The following is a 12,183-nucleotide window of genomic DNA, read 5'->3' on the forward strand; positions in this document are numbered from 1 at the left end:
AGTTAATATATGTTAATAATATTTTGTAAATCATAAAAAGTTATACAAATGCTTTTCCCTTCCATGTTTTTAAGGAATAGGCAATAGGAGAAACACATGTATCTGCACATATAAACTCTATGCTCCCAGTGGGTGCAGCATTTTATGTTAAAGATGATGACCTAGGGTTATTGTTAGTTGGTATTGGAGCATTCATTATATGATCTTGCCAGACTGTGGGACATTATGACAGTCCTAGGGCATGATTTATATATCTGGCTTTGAATATTATGGAGGGGCATTATTAAACCCATTTTTGCCTAGTGTTCCGTTACTGGAACCCTAAGCCTGTGGAAGTTACTTATATCCTACTGCTCAAGGTCATCGCCAATATCTAATTTTTCACACAAAAATTTGCAACCTCCAGCACAAAGGGGTTAATACATCTGAGTATGTGTACAGAATCTAGGTGGGGACCAGGTTTCCTTCTAAAAATGGGGTCCATAATGTAATAAGTGTGAGACAAATACAAATGTTCATTTTTCCTGGGGGACTACAAAGGTCCTACTTACAGAATCTATAAGACTTGTAAAAGGACTTCTGTGTGCCTAAAAGTCAATAAGAACAGTCAGTGAACCTAGGATGGAAGAAGTCAGTTGTCCAACAAAACAACTTTCAGTGAATTCCAGAAACAACTGTGTGAGCCTTGGAGGAGGAATATTAGATGCTTTCTACAATTCAAAAGATGGTATAATAGGTATGGTTCAATTTTACCATTAAACAAACTCAGGGCAAAAGTATCAGGATTGAGAAAGTAATTCAAGGAGACACTGCCAATGAGCCTTACAGAAGCCACCCACCAATGGACATAAAATCTTAGAAATAATAATCCAAATGGATCATGGACTTGCAGTTGGCCTCCTTAGCTGGTGGTTAATAACTAAAATTCTCAAAAGAAGACAGTAGCAACTTTATTTTCATTCATCCAATCAATAATTATTGAATGGTTGATGATTGATTTATTAGCTGCTTAATTCAGCAAAAAATATTAAGAACCCATTATGAATGTGGCTCTATGCTGGGCACATTTTAAATTTACTTATGATGCTGCCTAAGAAAAGTTTAAAATTGCCAAACTCTAGTAGTGGTAGCTGCTCTAGCATCAACAGGCAACCAAACTGGAGCTCGATCTTCTCTACAGACCCTGATATATGAACTTACCATATTGGTTTTTTTTTGTTTTTTAATTTTTCTTCTTTTTTTAAATTTTGAACTTACCATATTGTTTTAATAACCTTTTCTTTACTTTTTTTATGTCTCCCAACTGGATCTTTTTAAATAGAACTGAAATATCTTTGTTCATTTTAAATCACTCACATGAACCACACAGAAGCTAGTGGAATAAATAAGGGTCCTCCAACAGTGTACAATTCATCAAAATTAAAAAAAAATAAAGATGTTAAAACTGAATCTTTGAATTTCTAGAAAAAGGTGGAGTTCAGGGAATAACTGTTACATGAGTAAGCTATATATATATACATATACTAAAGTATGTTAATTGACATTTGTCCCTCATAAGCTAGGTATCCCTCCTCTATGACATTCTCATGGTCTGTACATCTCTCTATCTCTGCCATTGTATAACATTTTATAATAATCATTTATGTGTTTTTATTTGCAGTGCTTGAAAGAGTATCCCTAATTGAGATGGTAAGTGTATATTATCTTTGTATCTCCAATGTTTATCACAGTCGTTGGCATGCAGACCATTCCCAGTGGACATCTAAGAAGTGAATGAAGGCCAGGCGCAGTGGCTCACGCCTGTAATCCCAGCACCTTGGGAGGCCAAGACAGGTGGATCGCTTGAAGCCAGGAGTTTCAGACCAGCCTGGCCAAAATGGCAAAACCCCATCTTTAATAAAAATGCAAAAATTAGTCAGGTGTGGTGGCGTACTCGTGTAGTCCCAGCTACTTGGCAGGGTGAGGCAGCAGAATCACTTGAACTCTGGAGGTGGAGGTTGCCGTGAGCAGAGATTGCACAATTGCACTCTAGCCTGGGCAACAAAGTGAGACTCCATCTTAAAAAAATAAAATTAAAATAAAATAAGTGAATGGATATGTGGTGATTTTTTCCGAGGCTATTTATTAAAGAAAGCAATGTATTAAAAGTAACAAAAAGTAAAATAATCCATTTGTATGCCTTTACAAAAAAGGAGTTGTCTATGTTGGCATTTTAATGCAAGGTTATGGCCATCTAGTATAAATTCGATCACATTATTTTGTAAGATATATTATTATTTCTTATATTAAGGGGCTGTTCTTAGGTAAAATTGACTGATTAGTCTTTGGAATGGTTTGATCCCTTTTCTACCCTAATATGAAATATGTTTTTAAAGATTTTTAGTCTCCAACCTCTTCCTTACTTTAAGCTCAAATAAAATGAAACATAACCTATTCATCCATCAGCATTCTTTATTTTGGTAAATAATATAATTATTCAGTCATTTGCTAAGATAAAACCATCTAGGTATCACCCTTGAATATTTTCTTTTCTCTGACCTTCTGTGCTCCTCCTCCAGTTCATTAATCAAAGCCAATGTCCAATCAATTAGCAGGTCCTGTGACTCTGTCTTCAAAATATATTCTGAATCTGTCAGTTTTTATTACTTCTACCTTTACTGGTCTCACTTTATTGCAGTAGTCTCTTCACTGGTCTCTGTTACACAGGGCATCAGGAGGAAGCTTTTGAAAATCACTGAAGTCCAACAGTTTCCCCGAACTAAACAAATAAAAGCCAAACTCTATATGCCCTCTGTACCCTAGCTGATTGGGCCTCTACCAGACTCTTCACCCTTACCTCCTACTGCCTGTCCTCTCCATGCCATCTCAGGAATCCAGGTCTTCTTGTCACTGGAACATGCCAGGCTTATTTCTGTGCTCACTGCTATTATATGTGCTATTCTCTCTTCCTAAAATACTCTTCTCACGGATCTCCATGAGGTGGTCAGATGAACACAGCTTTTTGTCATGTCTTCGGAGAGGTCTCTTTAAAATACTATCCCCACTCCAGTTAATTTCTATTCCGTTTCTCTGCTTTAGTTTTCTAAAATAACTTCTCATTTTCTCATGTCATTTCTTTGCTTATAAACTTGTTTAATGTCTTTCATCCATACTAGAAAGAGATCAGAGTTTGTATCTGTCTTGTTTACTCTTGTATCCTTGAATACTAGGTACTCCCTAAATATCTGTGGAATGATGTAAGGCTAATTCAGTGTGGGAGGTATGCTAGTATTTTTATGTGTAGACCACTGGTGATTTGCTATGAGCAATATATCAGATGTTTTGAGATTATCAATTTATACCTCATTGTCCATTCATGGTTCATAAAGAAACAAAAATATTATTTCAAATGATGCAGACTAAAACAGGATTAGTTACTTCTCGTGGGGGAAGGTCAGTTTAGTCTACTACCAATTTGAGGAAATCAAATTTGTTGCATTAAAAATTGACTTTAAAATTTTTCTTCAATCTTTTTAGATATATTATAATGTTTATATTACCTTGGGGGATTTGAGAGATGGGAGCAAGTCATCAGCAGGGCTTCTATGCCATTACATATTGTACATAGTGCTCAGGACATTGCTTAATTACTGTAATAAACATTTGTGCACTGACCTTTTTATCCCTCCAAATGTTTGTGCATGACCTAAGAATTTTCCAAAGTCAATGTGAAACATGTGTCCCGACTTTGTCAGCATGATATTATCATTGTGACGGTCACATACTCCCAGGATGAATGTTACCACACACCAGCCAGCACAGGAGTAGAAAAAGTTCCTCAAGGCCTAATCCATTGAAAAACAATAACACAAAAATAACAACAAAAATGAAAAAATGCATTAGCATCAGAGATAATCATAAAAAGTAAATGATAAAAAGCAAAATTACATAATTAGAAAAAATGTCTACAGCTCAGTGGACAGAAGGGTACAGTTAAACAGCCAATTCTTGATCTGCTACAGAAGAATATGAAACAACCATTCTTTAGCCTAATAGATTAATATTTTCATTGAAACTGGGGAAAATATCTCCTTCATTCAGATGGAGCTAATTTTCGTGGTTTACTAGAGGGGTTTCCTACTATGATTTTTTGATACATCAAACATATAATATTCGATGATTTTTTTTCAAAGTAAAAGAAGGAAGAACAATATCACAATATCACCTAATATTGCCTATTCCCAAATAAATTTTAAAACATCAACTGTTTAATAGCTGAAATTTTGGAATACAGAGAAAGCTATACTGAGAAATCTATAACATTTTATGTGTCTTTTTACAAATAGTTCATCAATGTAGTTGATGTCTGAAGGTGTTTGGTATAATATCTATATATGTACACATATATATATTTATTATACATATAATAAATATATGTAATATATATAATTTGTTAATCCAAATGTTCTTCACTTATATGTGTGCATGTATATAAATATAATAGATGATATATAAAATACACACATATATCATATATGTGTTATATATATACCCATAAGGTATTATATGATTAATACATGTATCATATATATTATATATGTGTATATTATATATATACATATATAATATATGTGTATATGTATATACACACATAATATATATGTGTATATAGACAATATGCATTGTATTATATTGGTATAATACATATCATATGTAATACATAGATATATACATACACATACACGTATATGGAATGTGTATATATGATATATATACATGTATATCATATATATGTGTATCAAACATATATTAAACACATATACACATATATACCTATATACACATTCCATATATACATTTGTATGTACATATATACACATTCTCTATATATACATATATGTGTGTGTATACACATACACACATATATACATATATATTTGTATATTTGTATATATGTATATATACATATATACACATATATACAAATACATCTATATATACACACACATATATATATATTTTCATGGTTTACTATGTGTGTGTGTGTGTGTGTCAGTGAATGCCTGTGTGGCTGGAAGCAGATTATCACTAAATCAATTTGTGCTTATGTTCTCTAATGAACAGAGGTTTCTTTCCAAAAACACACTTTGTTTCCAAAATGGTCTCCTGGGTATACATCATTTCATCAGCATGGTAGTATAACCATGAATGATTGGTTGGGCCTAGGTTATGGGTCTCCTAGCATGGTGGGGCTGCCTTGGTGCAGTGAAGGCCAGGTCACCAGGATGCATGCTAGAATATCTTAGTTCCAGGTCTCCCATGTCCCTAAGCAAGTCACTGAATTTGTCAGTCCAAATGTTCTTCACTTATAAAGTGAAAATAATAAAATATGTCCTTCACATGGTGATTGTGAAGAGCAATGTATTTGGAAACACTTCATACAACATAACCACAAGGATTAATGCAAAATTGAAGTTATAATTATGAGAACCACTGAAAAGTAGATTTCGAGTTAATTGTATTGAATTATTTATTATTTGGCCTGTAAGGCTTATATTTTGCTCCAACACAAGGTTATAGAAGTGTGGAACAGATGAAGTATGGGGTCTTTTTTATCATGACCTTTTTATCATAGGTAGGTGACCAATCATCCCAGTTTACCCAGGTTGGAGGAATGTCTCAGAATAAAGCGATTTCAGTGCACAGGATAGTACCAACCAAATCTAACGGTGTATTTTTGCATGAATTAGCATATTGGTGCTCCTGCCTCTAGGGGGACCCAGTTGCACCAGATCATAGCTTGGCAGTTGGAACAAGGCCTGGTTCTATCCACACTCATCTCCTTAGCCAGGATCTCTGATATAGGGCAGAACCTGCACAACTGTACCTTGTAAGCCAGATACCAAAACAAAGTAAGCTGTAAGAAAAAACTTTGCAGTTGAATAAAACAGTATATTTTGTAAAATTATGATATAAATAAACTCTATTTTGCATTTTGCAAACCATTAAGAAAATGCGAGATGAAAAAGTAGAGAATGGCAGAAGAAACATATTGCAAAGAAAAGAAGGGGTTTTTATAGAAATTGGAGATTCCTTAAAGGAGGTAATTTCAAGGGGTGTTGTTTCTGGGGTGAGATTGATGTCAGCTGAGCAAAAAAAAAAATCTTTATTGATAATGAGGAATTTAACCCAGAAACTCAACAAAATACAGAGACTTTTATATAGTTAATATATTATTTAAACTGGGTCATTATTATGGGCTGACGATTGAGTGAATTAGAATGTGAAGTGCACTTACTTTACATTTCTACAAATCAGAATATATAATGAACCAGAGCATATTTGTATTTAAGTACATTATTTAAAATGATCTGCATCAGGACAAACCTTTTCATAATCTGCCTTTAAGTGGTTGTGCTGACTGAACCACTTTTTGATTGTATTTTCTTTCAATGGTCCTATCAGTCCAGAATGGTGATGAATCTTTGCCAGGGTCACAGCATCAGGTACCATCTGCACCATTCCTGGTAGATAGAAAAAGGTTTATGCAGACAATTCCTTCATCACAGGATGAGGGAGCCTTAGGAAATATAACAACAATAGCTTCCGGCACTGCTAGATTACTCCTTTCCTTTCCAAACCTCTTTTTTTTCTGGAGGAGGCTTGCTTATCTGGATGTATCTCTTTCTAATTCTTCCTAAAATCCTGGAGAACAGTGAGGCTATTTGTATTTGGATCAGATTTATCAGAAGCAGCTTTAATATTTTTTCTAGAGCTATAGTAGAAAGCCAGTCTTGATGATGCACAGAGACCCCGCTGAATCAATAGAGTAGTGGATTAATGATCACATGGCTGGTGCATTCATTTACAGTTTAAGGGAGGAGATTTAAGTCTGGATAACAAACATATTTACAACTTAAAGGAGCCAAATATACTTCCATAACAAACACTGCATATATATTATAAAAATCAATGTTCAGGTTAAAAAAAGCATCATGGTTATATTTCTGGGAGTGAACAGAATAATTCAGCAGTAAACAGGTAGAGAGACACCTGCTCCTTCCTTCTCAGTCAACATTAAAGAGAAACTACAATAGCAATTTCTTTTTAAAGGGAGCATATATTGTTTGAACTTAAATAGGAAATTTGCTCCACTGGCCATTTATCCATAAAGACTTTTTTTTTATTGTGCCCCTAAGTTTACTGGAAAGTAAAAATCTGCAAATCTGATTTTTATACTATACAGAACAGCAATTTAAATCTAGTACTTAAAGCTCTTTCATGGCTAATGTCTACAAAACAACCTGCAATGCACAGTATTACAAATAAAGTCATTAAAAGAAATTAAAGTCTAGAGATTCTGATTTCCACAGTCTTGACAATTGGAAGAGTTGCAAACTCAAATTCCCATAGAGACCAGGGACACAAATATAACTATATGAACAGAGAGATGGCTGAGTTTTTTTAATTGACTATTTCGTGATCTGCCTTAAAAGCATTCAAATTAACCAACACTAAAGTAGATTATGGTGATGATAAACAAAACACTTATCTGTGCTGAATTTGGTCATTTGTAGCTAGTTTGCAGTCTTAATTTCTTTTAACATCTAATAGTCCTGTTGTGATCAATGGGCATCTACATTTGTGGATCAGAAAGATACTTCACATCCCAGAAACAAGTCCTGGGAATACCTATAGTATCATTATACTTCTCCCTCCTCCACTAGCAGTATTCAGCTGTTGCTCAGGTTTTTTCATGTGTGTTAAGGTAGACAGCAGATCTAAAACATCTAATATCAGTAGGTGATGCTTTTTAATTCTGAAAATTTTCCTCCTCACTTTTCCAGTTCCTCTATTTAACACTTCCTAAAGGAAGTCATTTCTACCTGGTTGATGAGTGTTTCAATGCCGTCTTACCTTTGACCATGCCCCAAATTAGAACTTAGATGATTGCACCTTTTTGGACACTTTGCTGCAGCAATGTCAATTGCTTTTCCAACTACATTGATCTTTAGGGAGTTAATACTTGCTAAAAACAAGGTGAATTGCTGACTACCCAGAAAAGCTTGTACCTAATTTATAGTAATTATGGTGGCTAAATTCTACTCATTAATTGAAATCATACATTTATACATTTTAAGCTAATGTATATCATATACTATTTAAATACTTCTAACATAATTCTGTGCAGATAAAGTAATATGTGCGGTTTTATTCTTATAATCCTTTAATGCAGCATTTCTCAAATTTTAATGCACATGCAAATGACTTGGTGATATGGTTTAGCTGTGTCCGCACTCAAATCTCATCTCAAATTATAATCCTCATAATCCCTATGTGTGGAGGGAGGGAGCTGGTAGGAGGCAATCAGATCATGGGGGTGGTTTTATTCCATGCTGTTCTCATGACAGTGAGTTCTCACAGGGAGAGGAACATCACACATTGGGGCCTGGGGGCTGGTGGGCTAGGGGTGGAAGAGCAGGAGGTGGGGGGATTGGGGAGGGATAGTATTAGGAGAAATACCTAATGTAGATGAGGCAGCGATGGATGCAGTAAACCACCACCATAGCACGTGTATACCTAACAAATCTGCATGATCTGCACATGTACCCCATAACTTAAAGTATAATAAAGAAATTTTGTAAAAAAGATTTGATGGTTTTATTAGTGTTGGCAGTTCCTCCTCCTCCTCCTTTTTTTCCTACCACCTTGTGAAGAAGGTCCTTGCTTCTGCTTCACATTCTGCCATGAATGTAAGTGTGCTGAGGCCTCCCCAGTCACGTGGAACTCTGAGTCAATTAAGCCTCTTTCCTTTATTAATTACCCAGTCTCGGTATTTTTTTTATAGCAGTGTGAAAACAAACTAATACATTTAGGAATTTTGTTAAAATGTTCTAATTGAGTATGGAAGGGGTGGGGCCAGAGATTCTGCATTTCTAACAAGCTCTTAGGTGATGTCAGTGCTGTGGGTCTGTGGTTCACACTTTAAGTAGAAAGCCTCTTAGGGATAAAAATATGCAAGGTGGTATACGAGGTGGTGTCTTTCAGACAAACGTGCATAAGAACCACCCTATCAGCTTTTTGCATTCAACCTTTGAGCCCCTCCCCCCTCCAGGAAGTCTCTGTTAGTATACCTGGATTGGGGTAGGTTGTATTTATTCCTCCCATTACTCTATGTAATTTTTATGCTCAGCAAAGGTGGGGAACTGATGATAAAATAAATCCTGAAGAATTTTTGTCTGGCCTGGAAACTTCTCACAGAACTCCTAGGACATTACATACAAAGTGACCATGAGAATGATAATCAACAATAATGTTGGTAAAGTCATGGAAACTTCATGCCGCCTCAAGGGCGGCAACTCTATTTAGCTCATTTTAGCCTGCATTTCCCATCTCACGTTGTGACATTTCTTGAGAAGAGCAGGTATTCAATAAGCCTTGGAACCTGATTAAAAATGCAACCTAATCTTCTAAAAATGACATTTGTTTTAATGATCTCTATTTCTCTTTAAGAATTATTTTGTCAGTATAATGCCCTCTGAAATCTTACAGCTATTGAAGGTTGTTGTTACTAGACAGAGGAGAAAAATAACTTCTTTGTCTTGTGACATCTGTAACTTTGGATAAGTCTATAGTTATTTTTGCTGAATCATTTTATTAACTAAAAGATTTAGTCTTGGGTACATTCTATGATTATAAACAGAAATGAAATAAAATTTAAAAATTCCATGGGATGAGTAATTTACACAATTTCTGGAGAAAGGGTGATTCATGTAACATCAAAGATCTCAGCTTGAATTATGTAGCATTATTCCTTTTCAGCATTTTAGGATAAGAAAGCATTAGGTCACCTATGTGAAAAGGAGGGTAAAATGCAAGGCATAACAATCTCACGGTAGCAAGGATAAATGACTGTTATAGGAACTAGAGATTTAGAAGGTTTTCAGAGTGGGTCACTTGGCATGGAAGTAAGGAACCCTGTTATCAGAATCAAAATAATTGGCTTATATGACTTATAATGCAATCGTTGTAAGATATCAAGTTGCAAGTGAATTTAGAGGTGTTTTCATACTTAGCATTTAAAATCTCAAGTGCTGACTGGGGTATTGAGCTTGCTGGTAGAACCTCAGGAAGTGAGGAACCATGGAATGACAGTTCTTTTGTGATGACAGATTTAAATTGTGGCTCTGCTTGAATTAAAAAAAAATTACTACATGCTCTAGATTCTCTCTCCAGTTCTATGATTTCATCTCCTTGTTTAAGCACATGTATCTGCTGCAACTCATACCAATTAATTTAATAAAACTCTAAGTGGCAATGGTTATATGTAAAAAAATTTTTTTTTTTTTAGGATACTGGCCAGACGCCGTGGCTCATGCCTGTAATCCCAGGACTTTGAGAGGCTGAGGTGGATGGATCACTGGAGTTCAGGAATTCCAGACCAGTGTGGCCAATGTCGTGAAACCCTGTCTCTACCAAAAATACAAAAATTAGCCAGGCATGGTGGCAGGCCTCTATAATCTCAGCTACATGGGAGGCTGAGGCACAAGAATTGCTGGAACCCGGGAAAAAGAGGTTGTAGTGAGTCGAGATCATGCCATTGCACTCCTGTATGGGCTGACAATAGTGAGACCCAGTCTCAAAAAAAAAAAAATAATAATAAGATACCTTTGATATTGTTTTGTTAATTTGGCATTATTGTAATTAAATATAACCTTTACCTCTGATGTTTTAGTAGTAATTTGGGTGGTCTATTGACATTATTTTCATTGAAAATGTGTGTAAGTGTAATTGCATTTCCACACTGCTTTCTTGACTTTTATAAAGGAAAAGAAATGCTGATGTATGTTAAACATTTACATGTGTGGCCAGCATTAACGGTTGATAGTTTATCTACTCAAAAGTCTTTTAGAAATTAAATTAAGGTTTATAATGTGTTTAGAATTTCCAGAACTCCTTTCGGCAGTTGAAAATGTGTAGATTTTGTGTTAATAAGTAATACTTTTGTGTTATTTTGTAAATCTTATTTTGTAAAACAAGATTTTGTGTTAATAAGTCATAATTGTATTCTTTTAAAAAGGAGTAGGCTTTCCTATTATTATATTAGAAAATGAAAAAAATAACAGTAAGTTATTAATGGAACTAACTCTTAAGGACTCATACAAAGTAACAGTTAACATTTGGATTTTGAAGGCCCTAATGAATACCTAAAAGCATATTATGCTTTATATAAATTCCGTTGGCTTATCATTTTTGAAAATAATTCTTTAAAAAAAGAAGAATGTGTATAGTTCTTTGGATTTTTAAGCTTGTAGTTTAAAGATGGAGAAAATTTTGTAGCCTATTACCAGTGAATACGTGAAATAAGTAATGTGAGCCAATGCACTTTCTAATCTGTACTGACCTTGTTCTTTGCCTGTGGATAGACATCTATAAATGATCATTTGCATATCCAAGCCTTCCTGCAGCCAAATGTTGTCCATCACTTGAATAATCTGCAGAACAAGCATATCCTGACGAAGATCATCTCCAGCCTGTTAAAAACAAAATTACAGACCCTGGGTTTTTCCTTGAATTCCATTAAAATCAGTCAATATAATACATGTCACTTCTTTCCTTGGATACATTTCTAGCCTGACTTACAGTGGTTTCAATGGTTTTGTTAGCACTAAAAGTATCTTGTGTTTCTAATAAACAAATTTTAAAAATGAGAACTTCCCTTTAAATAATTATAGAAGCTTCAACCATCAAATTAGAGGCACTGCTTGAAATGTTGTTCCTTGATAATAATTTTCAATTTATTATCCACGTGTAATTTCTCAGATTCAAAGTCTGGCAAAGACAGGCTGGATGAATATTTATTCAAATATCAAACCTAGCCAAGAGAGATCTCTTTCTAAGCAAAACATTATTTGGTATGCCATAAATTTATGCACTGATATGCAGTTAGAATATCAAGCGCTTCCTGAGTAGGAGTCTAAATAGCAACCATATGATTGATTAGACTTTAAATCAGTGATTTCTAAAATTATTTTGAAGAGAGTTAAAAGGTTTTCTGAGAAAATAATTCTTGATAATAATAAGAAATAATAAAGTGGTGATAGTCTTGTATTGTGAAGGAGATGTAATATGTCCAAAGGTGAAGAATACTTCTATCCTTTTAAACAAATAGGAACTTTGGTTTTGAAAACCACTTTCTAAATT

The 12,183-nt window shown here is 34.5% G+C and overlaps 1 protein-coding gene across 3 annotated transcripts in view; it reads right to left on the reverse strand.

Moving 5' to 3' along the window:
- Nucleotides 1-12,183, reverse strand: part of PIK3C2G (phosphatidylinositol-4-phosphate 3-kinase catalytic subunit type 2 gamma) — a 381,818-nt gene that overhangs the window by 129,571 nt on the left and 240,064 nt on the right. For all 3 annotated transcript variants that reach the window (XM_074403237.1, XM_074403236.1, XM_039461721.2), the window contains exons 22-24: nucleotides 11,384-11,513; nucleotides 6,367-6,503; nucleotides 3,655-3,824 (exon numbers count right to left, since the gene is read on the reverse strand). In XM_074403237.1, coding sequence (XP_074259338.1) covers nucleotides 3,655-3,824; nucleotides 6,367-6,503; nucleotides 11,384-11,513 — 437 coding nt within the window. The remainder of the gene's footprint in view (nucleotides 1-3,654; nucleotides 3,825-6,366; nucleotides 6,504-11,383; nucleotides 11,514-12,183) is intronic.

The sequence above is a fragment of the Saimiri boliviensis genome, chromosome 7 (assembly GCF_048565385.1).
Source record: "Saimiri boliviensis isolate mSaiBol1 chromosome 7, mSaiBol1.pri, whole genome shotgun sequence".
Lineage (NCBI taxonomy): Eukaryota > Metazoa > Chordata > Mammalia > Primates > Cebidae > Saimiri > Saimiri boliviensis.